This window comes from Coffea arabica, chromosome 11c, assembly GCF_036785885.1.
Source record: "Coffea arabica cultivar ET-39 chromosome 11c, Coffea Arabica ET-39 HiFi, whole genome shotgun sequence".
Taxonomy (NCBI): Eukaryota; Viridiplantae; Streptophyta; class Magnoliopsida; order Gentianales; family Rubiaceae; genus Coffea; species Coffea arabica.
The window spans coordinates 43,921,720-43,939,997 of NC_092330.1; the positions used below are offsets into that span (position 1 = coordinate 43,921,720).

Sequence of the window (18,278 nt, forward strand, 5' to 3'; positions counted from 1 at the left end):
GCTCTTTATACTTTTTTGCTTTTTCATGTGTTGAGAAAAAGGGAAGAAGGCAAGCAACCACCAACGAAGTATGGGCTGCTTGCTCCTTTTGTTTTTCTGTACACTGCAGGGGTAGAGAACGGGGGAGAGTGACTCAATTCTTTGGGAAGCTCTTGCATTATAAAACTATTCATTTTTTTTTTTATATCCATTTGTATATTACTAAGGTCTTAGTTGGGTCCTAAAATTTTTTTTTTTGTCACCTCTTTAAAGATTTAGTTCTATATATTAGATGCTAATCCATTAGAAAATTCATACTTAATCTTGTATGTAATAGTAATACTTTTCAACAATCATTGCGCGACATTCTTTGTTCAATCGAATGCTTTTTGAGCTTGAACATGATGACCTTGAAGTAATTGCGTGTTGCACTGTAATTTGAAATAGTTGTCAGGGCATTTCTGCAAAATGCAACTATATAAACTTCCATCAACTGAAAAGATTCTCCAGGAAACTCTCAGCTTTTATTCAATCAGCGATCGAGAGTAAAATGGCCAGGGACATGAAGAGGAACAGAAACTCTTCAGCTTATTTCTTCCGTCTTTTTTCGCTTATTCTCCTCTTTGCATTTTCAGCATTGTCCGTCGAAGCAAGGAAAAGTCACGGCCAGAAAATGCATCGTGCTCAGCACAAGAAACACACAAACCATAAAGGAAATGTTAGTACTCCACCTAGAACTAGAAGGTCACGCATTCCCGCTCATGCTCCTGCTTCACCGCCAATAACCGAGTCCACCATTTTTGATGTCCTATCATTTGGTGCCAAGGGCGATGGAATTTGTGATGATTCCAAGGTAAATATATTACTCGTCGAGCCCTCAATCTGTTTTGTTCTACATATTTACGGAAAAAAGCTCAATTATAGAAAACTTTTTAATTTAAAAAAAAAAAGAGTTAACGAAAATATTACTCCTCCATGCTTTTTTCACCCCCAGCTTTACAAGAAAAACTGTCTATTTTTGAAAAAAGCGGAGGAGCTCAAACTACTACTGATCGGCATTAATTCCATCCTCTCCGCTGTCCCGGTAAAATAATGATGGGGAGTTTGATCGGAGATTAGTCGTGTTTTCCGTCTAACTCCTCATTGAATTTGTAAACTTTTTAGGCGGTTGCAGCCGCATGGGAGGCTGCATGCAAGGTCCCCGGAGCTACTATGGAGTTTCCGTCGGAATTCAAGTTTCTTATAAAGCCCACAACACTTCAAGGACCATGCCAGCCACACCTCACTCTTCAGGTACCCCAATCTTAGTTCACTAATGAATTGAATAGATTTCTGCATTTCATGAACTGCATGAAAGTCATTTAATTATTGGAATGTATAATTCTTTCTTTTGCTAGAAAGTCATTTCACAATGCAAAATATATACTCCACAATTAATTAGTAGGGATACTGGTCGACTAATATTCAATTACTGGAATCGAGAACAGATAGATGGCCTGGTATTGGCTCCTTCGAAAGTATGGTCAGGGCCAAAATCAAGTTTGTTTCAATGGATAAATTTCAAATGGCTTCAGAATTTCACTATTCAAGGTTCTGGGATTGTTGATGGTCAAGGTTCTAACTGGTGGACTCCTTCCTCTCCATTTGATTCGATGAAGGTTTGTACCAATTCCATAGAATTGCTAATTACGTAATTAATTTGCGATAGCATTATTCTCTCTCTCTCTTGACTTCATTTTGCTTCTCACAACTTTGATGATATTCATTTCCAGGACAAGCGCCCTAAAACCTTTCCAGACATGAAACCCACGGTACGTAAGACTTACTACAATAAAATATATAGGGAACATTCTTTTTCTTTTAGAAAAATTTCCTCACACTCGTGTTTTTAATGGAATGTTTTTTTTTTTTTTGGCTTTCTACCTGTTGATGAAGGCTTTGAGATTCTACTCAAGCTACAACGTTACGGTTCGTGACATCAAGATTATAAATAGTCCGAACTGCCATTTAAAGTTTGACAACTCCAGAGGAGTGGAGGTCAACAATATTACAATCTCTGCACCAGAAACCAGCTTAAACACTGACGGCATTCACCTGCAAAATTCCCAAGATGTAGAAATTCACCACTCCTACATCGGATGTGGTACTGTTCTATTACTAATGTGCTATGATTTAATAGTCGTTCTTGGATAATACAATAGGCCAAAGGAGTTTGATTTCCTTAGGCCAGATACTATTTATTAACATTAATTCACCCCATCGGGACTGTTCTTAAAGCCCAAGTATTTGTTTATGGCGATTGTATAAGGCAAATAAAACTATTTTTCTAATGGATAATTGGATTTGAATAGGGGACGATTGTGTTTCAATCCAAACTGGTTGCAGCAATGTTTTTGTGCATCATATCAATTGCGGTCCTGGACATGGTATAAGGTAATTTTTTTTTCTTTCTTTTTTTTTTGGGGTACTATACTGTAGTATTTTGGAGTTTAGTTTTAATTGAGTACTAAATAGTACTGTGCGCTGAAAATAACAGCTTAGGAGGGCTAGGTAAGGGTGGAACCGTGGCTTGTGTCTCCAACATTATTGTGGATAGCATTTTCATGAATAACACTCTATATGGTGCACGGATCAAGACGTGGCAGGTAAGATTGGTCAAATAATCACCGATACTTTCCATTCTAACCTTCGTTATGATGGATTTCGCGAGATTCCTATTTATTTCTAGATAGGAACCCGGTGCTAAAAGGGCCATCTTCACAAAGCTAACATATTTATTCGCAGTCCCATAGTGTAAATTACCAAACTGTCAGCAACAGTAGAATAGTGTCCAATGTCCATGAACTGAAAATTGTTCATATTTTGAAGTTTCGCTTTATATTGATATATGTATTTATTTTTACATTTATGTTCCAATATCAGGGTGGTCTTGGAGCAGTGAAAAATGTGTCATTTTCCAACATACAAGTATCTGATGTTAAGGTCCCGATAATGATCGATCAGTACTACTGCGACAAGCATATTTGCAAGAATAAAACAGGAGCAGTGGCAGTATCTGGGGTCAAATTTGATAAAATAACAGGAACTTATTCAGCTCAGCCCCTTCATTTGGCCTGCAGCAGTTCGGTTCCGTGCAGCAATGTTGATTTAAGTGCCATTAATTTACAGCCATCGCTTGAGTTTCGTGGATTGCGGGATGCCTTGTGCTGGAACTCTTACGGGAAGTCACAAGCACCCCTTGTTCCAACAAGCATTGATTATTGCCTGTTAAAGGGAGGTAGCGTCTTGCAAAAAATATCAAGATCCCACGGGAAATCTTGCTAGTCATTTGTATTTTGTATAATTCAGAGTCTTTGTCTTAGGCCGTTCGAGTGCTTTGCTCTGTCAATGCTTCCCCTCCGCAGTGTTTTGGATTGCAGGAAGGTGATGGTACAGATTGATGTTCATGAATAGCATTTTTACGTACCCGTTAATAGTTGGATGATCTTTATTTCATTTGCTCCTTGATATATCTGTGAATGCAATCAAATTAATGTAGTTGAGCTATGGAGGGTTTAGATTTAGTGTAACAGAAATAGACAAAATTACTCCACCCTGGCCTGTCCTGAAAATTTCAACTTCCTTTAACTATTCGTGATGCAAATATTTCAATGCTTCCATCCGAGATTAGGCCAAATAATCTTGTCTTGGGGTGGTTCCCTTGCGCAGGGTGTGATTTGCCTAGAAACTTGCGTGTTTGAAGTTAATTTAGCGTTTCTTTTGACTTGAAAAGGAATGGCAGAAGATTATGGAAGGCAGAAGATTTGCCTGGTAGTGTGTTGGCCGCGAAAGTTTCTGATGGCTTCTGGTGCAATGCATTGAATATAGGACAATTTTGTCATAGCAATATGTTTAAAGTTCATCCATAGTAGAGGGACCAAGAATCCTTTCCTTAATCAGTCAGGATGCCTTGCGGGAAAAGCTCGTAGAGCTTCAAACTTAGAAGCGCCCGCAAACAGACATAATAAGAGTAACATAGAATATATATATGAAAGTAAAAACACTTTTCCAAGTAGAATCGATGTCACCACCATCAAATGTGGCTGCGGCTTTCTTTGAGTTAGCTGGCAGAAAGCGTATATAAAAGTTTTTGGGAGGTGGTGGTGGTGGTGGTGGGCTGGTAATGTAATGGTGGTGGCGAACCTCAAAAGGTACTACTGTTTCCACCGTCCCATAATCTTGTACCCTTTATTGCATGCACGCGCACGATTGAAGGCCAGGTAACCTCAAAAGTTGCCGGGAGAGACTGATAGATAGTTTATACATATATATAAAGCTAAAGCTGCTTGCGTCCATTCCTCACAGGGTAAAAGCGGAGTAATTAAAATAGCAGTACCTTTTTTTCTTTTCTTTTTTTTTACTTAATTAAAAGCTGATTACACTAATAATAATATCACGACAACGGAATATATAATAATAGCATAATTTTGCCAGTGCAAGTTACCAATTTAGTATCTCATATCTATTGAAATTTTATATGACAAGTTGGTTTAATCACAAAGGACGAATAGGGGGAGGGTTGGGTTGGGTTGTACGGGGGGAGGGAGTGTAAGCAAGAGGTCTCGGGTTCGAGTCCTCCCACTTACCAAAAAAAAAAAAAAAACAAAAACAAAAACAAAGGACGAATAGCTGATAACTTCCTAAAGTTGCCACAAATTACTAAACTATTATTAACTCAGTTAAGTAAATAATGTAATTTTTTATTAGGCTATAATCCTAAATTATACGATCTAAGCGAGTTGTTGGCAACTTTAGAAGATACCCACGTGTTACTCCACAAGCTACAAAGTGATGTCATTCTTTGGGCCCCCTGGTAACAAGTTGGTAGTTTCTACTGCTCTCTAGCCATTAAGAAAGACTTTGGGCCTTCGAAAAGTGGAGCTCGCCCTACTTTCAAGTTTCAACCATCCACCAGCCCCATTTTCCCATAGGGCCCATGTAGCCACATTTTCAACAGGAATGGCCTGATTTGCCAATTGTTAAGTATTTATCTAGGCAGATGTTTTGTCCGAAGATTATTGACAAATTCGCAAATCAGAAGTGACCAAGAAATGCTGAAAATCCACAAGCACATATAGCGAAAAAGTGAAAATATCTTAGAGAGGGGCTTGCATCTCATGAGGTTCAAGGTAGCATTTCTTTATTTCTGGACGGGTGGAGGATTGTGGAAGGCAGGAGGAGCAATCGAATGCTCCTCCGTCCACACTCGTTGAACCGGGACTGGAGCATTCTCCGCCCTCGCTTCGTTTTCTTGGAAGTTTAATAAAAGAAAAGAGGGTTATTTTATTTGTTTACACACCTGGGCTTGGAGTCCCCTGATCAACAGGGGCGGGGGCAGATTCAACCCTTCTACCTCTTTCACTTCTGCTATTATCAGCAAATTTCATGCTTGCTTGGTGGAAACCTTTGTTTCTCTCTGTTGAACTCCATTCAGACATGTAGTATTCTTCTTCTGTTGTTCCTTTAGACGACGGGCCATGCAACATTCCTCCCCACTGCGGGAAGTAGATCAACCAAATTGGGAGGCTGCAGCATAGAATCATGATTCCCATCAGAGTTATCCCTGTTTCCGTGGAGAATCTTGATCCCCTGAAGAGAATCACTTGTGTTAAAACAGCCCCCACATTTCCACCTCCTCCAGTCATCCCAGATATTATTCCTAGCGACCTGGTACAATAAGATGGCAACAAATTGCGTTGGAATACGATAGCTTGTTGCAGTAATTACAATTAATAATTTCTTTTCGGGGTTAAAACTCAATCTCATAATCAAAAAAGAGTATTTCCTTCTCCAAAATGGGCAAGCCAAGATCAAATCCATGTTTCCAACGCGTCAAGAAGAACACTTGAAAACTAACTATGCTAGCATTACTTATCAGAGTTTGTCTTGTCAAACTTAATTATCTCAGGCAACTTGATGCTCCATTTCAAAGACTCAAATTATCCACTCGAGTAGCAGTAACCACCATGTGTAAACCAGTGTAAAAGGATTTTCTATGTGGTGAAGATAACATATCCATGCGCATATCATCTATGCCCATTGAGATTGTCTCCCAGAAGTTGGGGATGGAAACATTTTGTTCCCTCTCCGTTTTTTTTTTCTCCCAATTTGTTCTTAAAAGGATCTTAAAGTTCAAAAAGTAGAAAAATTGGCCTTGTGATCAGTGGCGGAGACAGAAAAAAATCTTAGTGGGGGCAAAAATAATATTAAAATTTTTTATCTACTTTTTTTTTTGTAGTTTTTTAAGCAAAAAAAAATAAAATTCACCAACAAGTACAAATGATACGTATATTCCATGAAAAATATTTAAAAAAACTAAAAATTATTAATGTAATAATAATTTTATTTCAAAAACAAACTAAACTATTTACAATTGCTCACGACGAGTTTTCATATTTTGATAACAGTTTATAACTTTCTCATTTTGAACTTCACGAAGTATACTTTTCTCAATATAAGTAACTAAACTAAATTTTGTGACCCATTCTTTCACATTTTTTCTAAAAAAACTCTAAAAGCACACTTAAAATTATGTCAAAATTATATAAGTATTATAGGAATTTAAGGGGGCAGTAGGGGCGTGCCCCCACCTTAAATCCGCCCCTGCTTGTGATAGATACTTTCCATCTAATCTATGACATTGTTTATCTTTTCCTCAAAAAAAAAAGAGAAAAATTAGAAACTACTATTCTTGTTTTGCTTGTATGCTTATCAGCAGCAAATAATAAACACATTAAATAAATAAGTATACTCTTAACAACTGGTGATTTGAATTGTCATCTGTGAAGTGGTCATTTTGAAAAACAAGTTTTTGAGATCGGTATGTTTGGATTATCAAATTATTCCAAATAATATTTCACTTGCATCATAAAATATATTTTTCAATTCACCTCGTTATATTCCTAACTACTTTTTATCTCACATATATCACACCACAAAAAGTGCTATAGTAATTATTCCAAATAATACTCTATCCAAATAATATTTCAAATAACAGTAATGTTTCAAATAATATTTCAAATGTTACAGTAATGCATAAAACTTCAACAACATCAAAAATACCAAAAACACAAAATCTAATCTCAAAAACATCAAAAATAACCTAAAAAATAAACTCATCTACGGTAAAAGTTTTTCACTTACATTACTACAGTAAAATATTTTAAGAACACCCCAAAAAATAGCTAATTCAAATGGAGCCGAAGTGCTGATTTGAATTGTCATAAGAAAAGTGAAGCGAACAGGGGAAATTTCTTTCTTTTTACTTGCCCTTTTTCAGACTCAAGAGATCGTTGGTCAGCGTAGTTGTTATTAGTAATTGAAAACCATGCTTTTAGTTTGACTATGGGAAAAGTTTGATTACCTGCCATAATTTTTATCAATTAATCTTTATGACTGTGCTGCATATTGTGACTTCAACAACTCAGATAAGCGTGCTAAATGGCTTAAAAAAGAATAAAGGAACAGATTCTTTGGATTCTGGGAATCTGAATTGAGTGGAGAAAGCATCATACCTTCTTGAGACAAATGGAACCACTCCAAAAGTAAGACCACACGCTGCTTGACAGAAAATAGAGAACACAAGCATCACTGCTACGGATGCGCCTAGAGATCCCACCTTCCCCAGCAACACACAAAGCAGACCTCCGATTGTCTGCACCATCCACAGGGTCCATAGCCTACCCCTCATTCCAAACCTCTTGGCAACTGCATCCGACAAGATTCCCCCACCAGGCCTGGAAAATATATTGGCTAGTCCAAAACTGGCAGCAATCATTCCCGCAGTGCGGAGATTCACATTGAATCTGTCATAGAAATACTGTGCGATTATGTTATCAACAGTTAATTCAACTCCGAAACAGTAGCCATAAGTCAATGCCAGAATCCACCCTCTGTAATTCGTGACCGCATGATAGAGAACCTGTGGGAAATTATCTTTATGCCTTTCCCCTGATTTATGCAATTTTGAGTAATTCCCATCGGGCATGTCTTGGCCTAGAAAGAAAATAGCATATGCTGATAATGTTTGGAAAAGGGCTGGAATAAAGAATGCAATTCTCCAAGCTGTAAACTTTGTTGCACCAATATCTCTGATGACTGAAAACACGAGGGGCATGATCAGTTGGGTCGCGCCACCTCCAAGATTCCCCCATCCTCCTGCTAGGCCGTTAGCAGTTCCCACGACTCTAGCAGTGAACATGGAGCTCATCCAGAATTGAGTTGAAACAAAAGTGGCCAGAGAAAACCCGGTAAAAAACCGGACAAGGAGGAAAGAAACCGGGGAATTGGAGATGGAACTACAGAAAACTGCGGGTGCAGTGAGGAGGATGAGAGATGATGAGGCGAGACGAGGTCCGACTAAGTCACAAGCTGTTCCCATGGCGACTCGAGCGAATACTGCGCCAGAAACAGCAGCAATTCCAGCATTTCCAATGTCTGTGGAGGTTAGATTAAGGTTGTCACGGATGATAGGTAAGAGGGGTGGGGCAGCGAAAGTGGAGACGAAACAAGAAAAGAAGGAAATCCAGGAGATGTGAAATGCTCGCATGTGAGGTGGCGCAAACGAGTGTACTCGAAATACAGTCGCCTTATGCTCAGAATCCACTGGAAGAGGAAATTTCTGGGTAGAAAGATCATTTGGTTTTTGCTCCACCTCCATTTTTGTGAATTCAAGATTGGTAATTGAGAATAACTATCGCGCTTTTAAGGAAGAGTTGCGAACTAGGAGAGATCTTGGGTAACAGAGCAGACAGTATTAATACGTTGTTTTCGAGGGCCTGTTAGTATTGCTGCAAAGGAAATGGAAAGCCCCGAGGAGCCCTGTCTTGTTGGTTTATGTACAGAACGAGAACTAATGACGTCGCGAGGATATTCCAAAAACGTGAGCCAACTTCCAAGCACCAGCCACCAAGAGGTGAGGTGGATCATTTTTTTAGTTTAATTTGTATCTGTTGTATGGGGAGCTTTGTAGTTTAGTACTGTAATATATATATTTTTTAAATATATATATATATATATATATATATATATATATAAAAGAGCCTATCTTATGTTATAAGAATAGAATTCAACGGACTTGTTGTGGCACATCAAATGATTCAAGTAGCAATTCAATTCACAGGGTAAAAATTAATAAAAAAAAAATGTATCAAATCGTTCATTTTTTCTTTTTGGTGATTAATTGGCTTCTTCCGCTAAGCGGTCAGAACTCAATTCCCCGTTCACATTTTTGTTATTGAACAAAGGAACAATATTGAGTTTGTTTGGATAAGAATTTATTTGGATGATTTATTTGATGCAGTTACTGTAGCATTTTTTGTGATGTAATGTATGTGAAATAAAAAAATGATTGGAAATTGTGTGTATGATGCAAGCAAAACAAAATCTGAAATTTTTATTCCAAATTCTTACATTAATATTTAATTGTCTGATTAATCCCCAAATACAGCAAAAAGTGAAGCTCCTCGCAGCATTAGGCAGTGAAATTGGATGGAAAAGTCGCAAGCTGTACCATTTCTATCTGACTTTGTGACACAGAAGTCGTGTTTGAATACTGTAAACAGGAGGCATCCAAATGGGACTTGGAGAATTGAAGTGGGCTTTTGGGTGCAGAAGAAAGCTTCAAGGCGTATGGGGCGATCGCCGAGTCTCACTCATTGCCCCATTCTTTCCAGTTTTGGAAATTGGGTAAGGCGGAGGCGACGTATAGATCCAATCTATTAGTACTTGAAAGACTGACAAATTTTTTAGTTGAATTCAATGCATTGCCGTATGAACTTCTGCTTGGTCGATCCCAATGCCAAGGATGGATGATACGATTGGCAGGTAGGAAGGAAGGAAGGAAAGGGACGCTGCTTTCATTGACTTTGCAGAGCTTAATGCCACTGCATAATTATTCATGGTTCATGTTGCAGGATCCCAATTGAATATCCCGTTGTTGACTGGGCAAGAGATTCCCATTCTTCACATTGAATATTCCAATTTGCTTTTTTTATGTTTTTAAGTGATGAGTTGATGACAACTGTTTCCTTTCCCATCTCTCGACAATTCCCCAACCTAAGCATCGGCCAGTGGCAGTGGGCCACGCTCCCCCTACTGGACAAACTAGAAATTGCAGTTTAAGGCATCACATTCTTTTATTATTATTATTATTATTTTTTACACTGAAAGATTTCATTTTGTTTTACTAAAAGATTAAAGGAAAATGGTCATTTTAGTACTAGAAGTTTTTTGTTTTTACACCGAATAATTTGCAGAAAGTTAACTTACATCCGTATCTGTAAGTAATTTGAGAACAATTCTTATTGAAAACTAAATGGCATACACAATTCACGACTTACTGATTATTACAGTATCAGCCCAATATGTATATATATTTTTTTATTTAGAAGTTTTACTTCACTAGTGAGTTTTTAGTATCGGCAAGCAATTCGTAATTTAATGAGTTGCAGGGCTTAACAGGGTACTCAGTATATTTAAGATTTACTCTTACTAAATATGCATGTAAAATTCTTTGCTAGTTATTATTACTCTTTGCTTCTATTGATGATAAATTAAAAGAAAAAAAATCCTTTGATTTATGCCTCCCAACTGAATGAAAATGCGGGCTCCACCACTGCCACTGACCAAAGAATTCTATCAAGTAACTGATTAACAAAGACGTGTGATTTTTTTTAAAAATTTTTTACCTTTGAATTAATGGTTGAAATTATTGTGTAGATGGCTGGGTTTCCTTTTCTGGTGGGAGGCAAGATTTGAAATTTTGGAAGTTTTGCTTGTTGGAAAATTTTCAAAATTTGTATGATGTACATACATGTAATTAATGTATATTCATTCATGTTTTTTATACATGTATAGTATTGTGAATGTTTCTAAAATATACATTCATTCATGAATATATTCATATACGTGAGAATCCTTGAATGAAATGATATATTCATGTTTTGATCTTAGGATCATGAGATGCATGAATTAAAGTGCATGAATTTGTACACAATACTTTGAATTTATTCATACAAGTATTTAATGAGTTTTTTTTGTTTCTTAAACAATCTTTCCTATATAAAGAGGGCAAGTAGAGAGTGATTTAGTGCAGAAAATCACTTTCCTACTACTGTGTATTCTCTCAAAAGCACTCCTTAATTTAAAAGAGTTTGTCATACTTTGTGCAAGAATTTAAGACAAACAAGCTTCATCTTATCCTAAAGGATATTTGTCCAAGGTTATTGTACGTTATACCAGACAAATAAAGTCTAAAAAAAAGTGATATTCTATCACGATTTAAAACCAATTCTTGTCACAATATTCCCAACAATGCCTCTCTCCCACAATCAAAACTTTAAAGTTTTGGTGGTGATCAACAGATTAAATGGTTGCTGGTGATTTGGTGCAGGGTGTCTAAGTTATTTTTTAGCAACACAAAAGTATCCATTGCATAACGTACTTAGAAACTATCATATGTTGGAAAAAAGAGGGGAAAAAAAAAACTTTTGCCATACTCCCCTTTTATTTAGTTCATTAAAAAGTTCTAAGATTTATCTTTTGAGACATTTAATTTAATTTTAAGCGCAATAAACTGTTCCAAATTACTTATTTGCTAACTAAGCGGCTACCTTGTGCCAAATATTTAAAAAAATGAAAATAAAAATGTGCTATTGACAGACAAGAATAACACATGGAGGTAGTGTGTGATCTTTTTCTCATAAATTATGGAAAAAATATAGTAGAACAACACTTTTCATCAATTACTACAAACCATGTGTCCGAGAGAAGAACGAGATTAGACTAACAAATTATTGTTCTTGTTATTATTATTATTTTGAGAGGACTAACGATAGTAGTCGTATTCATAAAAAGGTTAACAGAAGTAGTACTCATATTCATCGAGGCTCAGCTGGCAAATAATAGGAAGGTTGAGTCACCGCTAACGAGTGTCTGTAACTCAACTCAGAATCGCGTGCCACTTTTACGCAATAATCCGGACTAATTACTCCTTCATTAACTCTCCCGCCATGTTACAAAGGCGTGAATGGGAAGGAAGCATCTGTACTGTATAGCCCACTCTCCTAGTCCTGATGATAACACTCTATATTTATCTTCCACTTTCAGACTTGACGAAAGATTGCGGATCTTCTTGGGCCACGTTTATTCGGAAACTGCGCCTCTTTAATTTTTTTTTTTTGGTCGAAACGGTGCGCCTCTTTCATTGGTTCTGTCCTGTTGCAGTTATTAAGTAGTATTTCTTCTGTCCCATTTTAATAATTTTATTTTTCTTTTTTATGTGTCTTAAATTGTAATCTATTTTTCAATTAAAGAATTTAGATGTCTTTTAATGTTTCTAAAATACCATTATTCAATGTAAGTTGTTATTACTATAAACTACCTTATTTAATATAGATTGTTAGTATTGAATATAAGCCATCCCATTTAATGCATTTAGGTTTTCCAAAACATATATTAATATATGAAAAGCCAACTTTATTTAATATAAGGAAATTTTAGAAAAATAGCAATCTAAATTTATTTTTTTAATAAAATTAACTACTTTTTCTTGAACCGTGTGAAAAAAAAAATTAGAAAGACAGAGGGAGTGGATAATTTGACGTATTATAAATTTTTACAGGTGATGAATTTCCTCGTCCATCACATATGTTTGTTAGTTGTAACTTGTAACGATAGCGCCTTACACTAACAAGTACTATTTCGAATGCCAGTCCACCTCAAAGGCTCCAACAAAGGTTCTCTGTTGGTTAGACTTTTATCCTTTGGAAACGGGAAATATTAGCGATAAAACACGATTGTAGCCTTGAGATACTAACAATAAAAGCTTTGCTGGCTATACTAATGGACAACCACAGGTCACGGGAGCCAACACTGGATGACATTTATTATTTATTCCGCAATATTTCCTGGAAAATGATCCCTTCGTCTTCAGGTCACTCTGTGCTGCAGGGGCCTAGTTCTAGAGCCAAAGAGATCAGATTGTTCGAGCAAGAGAAAGAGAAAAATTAGAAACAAAACAATAATAAATCATATATATATATATATATATACATATATATATCAACCAATTAAAGATGGCGAATTACAACTCTTTCTCGTTGCTCTCGCTAGCCATTGTCACCCTGCTTCTCGCCAGCCAAAACGCCGACGCACTTTTTCCCGTCAACCAATTTTGCAAAACTGCAACTTACAAGATTCTCTGCACTAGAATGGTGCACGGTGCAACAAATCTGCAAGATGCATCTGCCAGCGCCATCAGGGTAGCAATTCATGTTGCAAACAAAATTCGAGCCCTGACCCCTGTGGTTGTACAAGCAGCTTCCGATCTCGACCCGACCATGAAAAGCCAAATCGTGGATACATGCAAAGAGAGTTTCGAGAATACCATCGAAGACCTGAATCTCAGCCTTGATTTGCTCCGACAAGGAGATATGGGCGGAGTCGGTACTCGTCTGAGCGCAGCTTTCGACAGCGATTGCTTGGACGCATTGAAAGAGCAAGGTGTGGCCGTCCCATCTTTAGTCAGGATTTATTCAAAGTTCGAAAAAGTCATGGACAACTCCCTGGCTGTGGCGTTTCAATCTTGATCGACTGCTGTTCCATTTGGAAAAGGAGAAGCCGTGGTCCCTGCAATCACGCTTTTTAAGCGCATAAATCAAGCACATGGAATTCTCTTTTTATTATTGATGTAAAACGTAGATACGGACGTTGTTTGGTTTTGTTTTCTTTTTTTCTTATTGATTAAGGGCTGATGTCTGTTCAAGAGAAGGTCCTTTTCTCTTCATACGTCTAATTACTTAACATTCAGCCTGATAATAAGGGCGTATTGATTGTCAGGAACTTTTGTACCTTCTAGTTTGATTACCATTCTAGTACGCGTCAGCGAGCAACCAAATTAGACAGCAAATTAAGGAAGAGTATGAGAAAGGTGACAAAAATTTTTTAAAATCCTTGGCTTTATGTATCAAGCTAGCTAGTGATCCTAAAGGCAACCCGTTTGATCCCTATCCTTCGTTCTTTCTTTCTTGTTTTTCTCTAAATGTTACATATCTTGTGTCATATAGAGGAAGAGATGTATGGCTTTCTGAACTAGAATAGTCATTTTTTTAAAATTTTTTTACGGGGTTGAATAATGAAGATAATAACCTGGTTTGTATCACGTTGACATCCATATCGCATATGTCGTGGATTCTGAGTCAAACAATGAAAAGCAATCATTTCCTGTTTATAATGCCTTACAGTTATCTTGAAATAATTAATTTTTAAACTAGTCAATGAAAGGTTGATGATTTATAGCTTTGATAGACGCTCATAGGAGTGATCACAAAAGTCCCATCATGAATGAAATAATGGTAAAAGAAAAGTTAATAATGTATACTCAATTTTAGACGCTTGTAACTACAAACCAATGTTTTAAAATTCGGATCGTTAATTGAATCGATGAGGTTTTCGGGTCGAGATTCAACCGATCGGATCGGTTCAGCCCTGGTTCAATGATTGTTTTAAAAATAATTTATATAAATATATATGCACAAAATAAGACATGTATTAGACTAATTTAAGATTTTATATGATGAAAAATTTAATATTTTCAAAGAAATTGGATTTTCACAAATAAATTTTTTAAATTATAAGTTGAAATAAATAAATTTCATCTCTATTTTAATTGAATTGACCAAAAAAATAATATTAAATCCAACTAAAAAATACCATAATATTTTGAAATTATACAAACTTCACATCTATAAGAATTAGACATGGTGAGTTTAAATTTTAATTCAAGTTTTTGATATTTAGATATTGCAACTTAAAAAAAAAAGAAGTTTTGAGTTTGGAGAAAGTCAAGAAAATAGAAAAATAAAAATACAAACTTGTTAAGAGGCAAAAATGAGAAGGAAGTGAGTGAATGTGGCATTTAATAATTAGTTTTTGGGGTTACGAACAACTACTCTTTTTAAAAAAAAAAATTTCAATTTAATAGACAAAAACAAAAAAAATCGCTGGTTCAACGGTTCAATCCAGTTTTTAAGTATAATCAACCAAAGCATGAACCGGACCAAAGCCAAGGCCAATTTGTGGTCGGACCGATCGAACCGGCTAGTCCGGTCCGATTTTGAAAACACTGCTACAAACACTAGTACTATAGTAATTATTCCAAATAATATTTCGTTTGTATCATAAACACATTTTCCAATCTACCTTTTTATATTTCCAATTACTTTTTTATCTCACATATATCATATCATAACAAGTGTTATAGTAATTATTTCAAATAACACTCAATCCAAACACGTTCACCACTAACTCGCACATTTTGAGACTGACAAGATGCATGATAGTAGATCATGAATCCGGTATCTCATTTCTGAAAACGCGTAAGGTCTAGAGAGCCATTCCCACAAGGAAAAGAGCATGAATAAGAATAAATAAAATCAACTGGTAATTTACAAATCATAATTTGTTGATAAATCTTAACCAAAGGCTGGGTCTGGGTATTGTTACATTCTAACTTAATCACCTTTAGGAAACTTCCGCACAAATAACTTATTAGGGTTATTATTACTTTATCCCCTTAACGTTCGGTGTTACTATTAATTTCTCTTTTAACGTTATCTTTTAGTCACTTTACCCTCAAGACTAACGGTCAAATTTAACGGAGTTTGTTAATTAAAATAAAAAGATAAGTTTAGCCCTTAAAGTTATTATCATTTTACCCCCATAAACTATAGTCTCAACATCAATTTACACCATAGAGTTATTTTTTAGATAATTTATCCCACCATTAAACCAATTAGTAAGTTAAAAAATTTTAGAAGAAAGTACCATGTACAATAAAAATAATAACAATTTAGAGTGACTCTTCTCCTCTTTAGTATCAAGAAAAAAGTCAAAATATTAATTTTTTTCTTCTTGACAATCTTATTAATATTAAAAAATAGAAAGATTAGAAGGGGAAGGGAGAGGGGGAAAGAGAGATAGAGAGAGAAAACTCAATTCTTTTTTTAGAAAATACAAATAAAAAAGAATTAAATACTTTTATTATTTTAAAATTATTTCACTTTAATGTTTACCACCAGATTTCAATTCTAATCCCAATAATCTTAAATTAATACGATAATGTTAGATTTTTTTTCTTTGCAAAATCTAATTTTCTGTCTCCTTCTTTCCTATCTCTTTTTCTTTTCATAGTATTAATAAGTATGAAAAAAGAAATTTGAGAAAATTCTTTTATTTTTATATTTTTTATCTCTTAAAGTTAAAAAAAAAAGAAGAATGATCATTCTGAACTTTTTATTTTTAATTATATATATAAGGGCAAATATATTTAAATTTTTTTTTACCATAGTAGTTAGATTAGCGATGAAGTAAAATGCCAAAAAAATAATGTTAAGAATTAAATCGATTATATCACTATAATTTAAAGAAATAAAGTAATAATAACAGTATAGTAATGCTATATAGAATAAAATGGTATTTTTGTCCAAAATTTCTTAACATGTTAAGTTGAATTACTTATGGGGGTGAAGTGACTAAAAGATAACGTTAGGGGTAAATTGATAGTAGTGATATAGTTTAAGGGGGTAAAATGACAATAACCCAACTTATTATAACCAACTGGTATTCTACCTAGTACCAAGTAACTTAAACTCCCGCACAAATGACTTTTTCTCCGTCGTACTTACTTACATTCTAACTTAAGCTCCTTTAGGAAACAACTGGCGATTGATAAATGATCAACGACATACTTCTGGCTGATCAATTATTATGGCAATAAAAGTGGGTTGGCAATAATAACCAGCCACAAATGTTCTCGACAAATGAACAACGAGGAATCACAAACTTATTTAGTAAATTATGGAAAGCCAATAATAGAGAAAAATTATGGTCCCTAGGCAGTGTAGAAGCCAGATGGAATGGCTATTTTTACGGTGTTTTCCCACAATAAAGAGCAGAAGCGTTACTTGCTTTTATCTCCTTCCATTCACTAGTAAAAGCAGGGCCTGTGAGGAAGGACTCAGGAACAGCCAAAAAATAAAATAAAATAAAATAAAATAAAGAAGGAGAAAAATTCCCTAGGAATGGCGTTTCTTTCTCACATTTCTTTCTCACAGGTGTTCCTGGTCACAACAATGCTCGTTCTGGCCGGCAATGGAGAGGCAAGAGCCATCATAGGCAGCCCTTTTTGCGCTGAAACAAATCATGGAGTAGAGAAGGATCTTTGTAACTCGCTGGTGAATGGAGCAAGGACCTGGAACGAAGCACTTTCAAGAGTGATCCTTGCAGCCATTGAACAAGTGAAGCCAGTCAAGCCATTGATCGATGGTCTCGGCCCAAAGCTGCCCCCCTCACTCCGTCCAATCTCCAGAGATTCAATCGTACAAACATGCAGCGAATCTTACGGCAATATCCTCGATGAGTTCAACGGAGCCTTGGAAAACATCAGGACTGGAGATAAAACAGGAGCTATCAATTCCCAGCTCTCAGCTGCATTGTCCAGCTTGTCAGATTGCACTGATGGACTTGAGGAATTTGGAATTGATGGAGGTGATCTTAAGAGATTCCAGGGTATTTTGGAGAAGTATGCAAGCCTTTCTTTGGCTGTTTCATCCACCAAAACTAAAAAAACATAGCGCTGATTAATTGATTAGAACTAGAACCGGATCCGTCTAGTAATAAGAAGATTGTTACGGCTAAAGTGTGGTTTTGATTTGGTTATTCATTGCTACTAGGGCGCTTGTATATTTCATGTTAAGAGTAAGTTGAATTTCGGTTCGGCAGGTCACATGAATATCAATAATCATAAATTGCGTTGCAAAACTAATCCCATATTAATGAAAAGTGAACTTTTATTGAGAGGAGTGATTCTCGTCTCCCTGGCGGTGTGAATTTATCAGTTAGAACGCTACTATATATGTAATATGCATGCAGCTTGTCAGGTAACAGATGAATGGGGAGATTAACCGAACCCACCTCACTCTCACTGGCAGTGCCCTCTTGAAAAAATATTTCTAACATATATATATATATATGATCGAGATCAAGTTTTGGTACTGAGTTATTAGAAGAAGAAGTTTGTAATGCAGAGCGTCGCGACGCTAGCTGATGCAGAATAATCAAACCGCACTCATGCTATTCACAGTAACCAGTGACGGAGCCAGGATTTTTGTTTTGGGGGGGCCAAAATTTTTTCCTAATAAAATTATCTTAATATATTATGTACAAAATAATTTTCTTTTATTTAAATATATGACATCTAA

General features: G+C 35.9%; 4 protein-coding genes across 4 annotated transcripts; 3 read left to right on the top strand and 1 right to left on the bottom strand.

Annotated features, from left to right (window-relative positions):
- Positions 1–406: 406 nt before the first annotated feature.
- LOC140017021 (polygalacturonase At1g48100-like) lies at positions 407–3,484 on the top strand. Its single transcript, XM_072071371.1, has 8 exons — positions 407–832; positions 1,144–1,272; positions 1,467–1,637; positions 1,752–1,790; positions 1,915–2,122; positions 2,331–2,412; positions 2,516–2,624; positions 2,902–3,484. Exons 1-8 carry the CDS (start codon positions 530–532, stop codon positions 3,301–3,303), a joined length of 1,443 nt encoding a protein of 480 aa, XP_071927472.1. The 5' UTR covers positions 407–529; the 3' UTR covers positions 3,304–3,484.
- Positions 3,485–5,136: 1,652 nt separating this feature from the next.
- On the bottom strand, positions 5,137–8,832 carry LOC113718766 (high affinity nitrate transporter 2.5). Its single transcript, XM_027243685.2, has 2 exons — positions 7,533–8,832; positions 5,137–5,685 (listed from the first exon to the last, which is right to left on the bottom strand). Exons 1-2 carry the CDS (start codon positions 8,675–8,677, stop codon positions 5,310–5,312), a joined length of 1,521 nt encoding a protein of 506 aa, XP_027099486.2. The 5' UTR covers positions 8,678–8,832; the 3' UTR covers positions 5,137–5,309.
- A 4,262-nt stretch (positions 8,833–13,094) lies between these two features.
- On the top strand, positions 13,095–13,607 carry LOC113718640 (uncharacterized). The gene has a single exon (XM_027243528.1). The coding sequence runs from the start codon at positions 13,095–13,097 to the stop codon at positions 13,605–13,607; it is 513 nt and encodes a 170-aa protein (XP_027099329.1).
- Positions 13,608–17,099: 3,492 nt separating this feature from the next.
- Positions 17,100–17,651, top strand: LOC113718641 (uncharacterized). The gene has a single exon (XM_027243529.1). It carries the CDS (start codon positions 17,100–17,102, stop codon positions 17,649–17,651), a length of 552 nt encoding a protein of 183 aa, XP_027099330.1.
- The last annotated feature ends 627 nt before the right edge of the window (positions 17,652–18,278 follow it).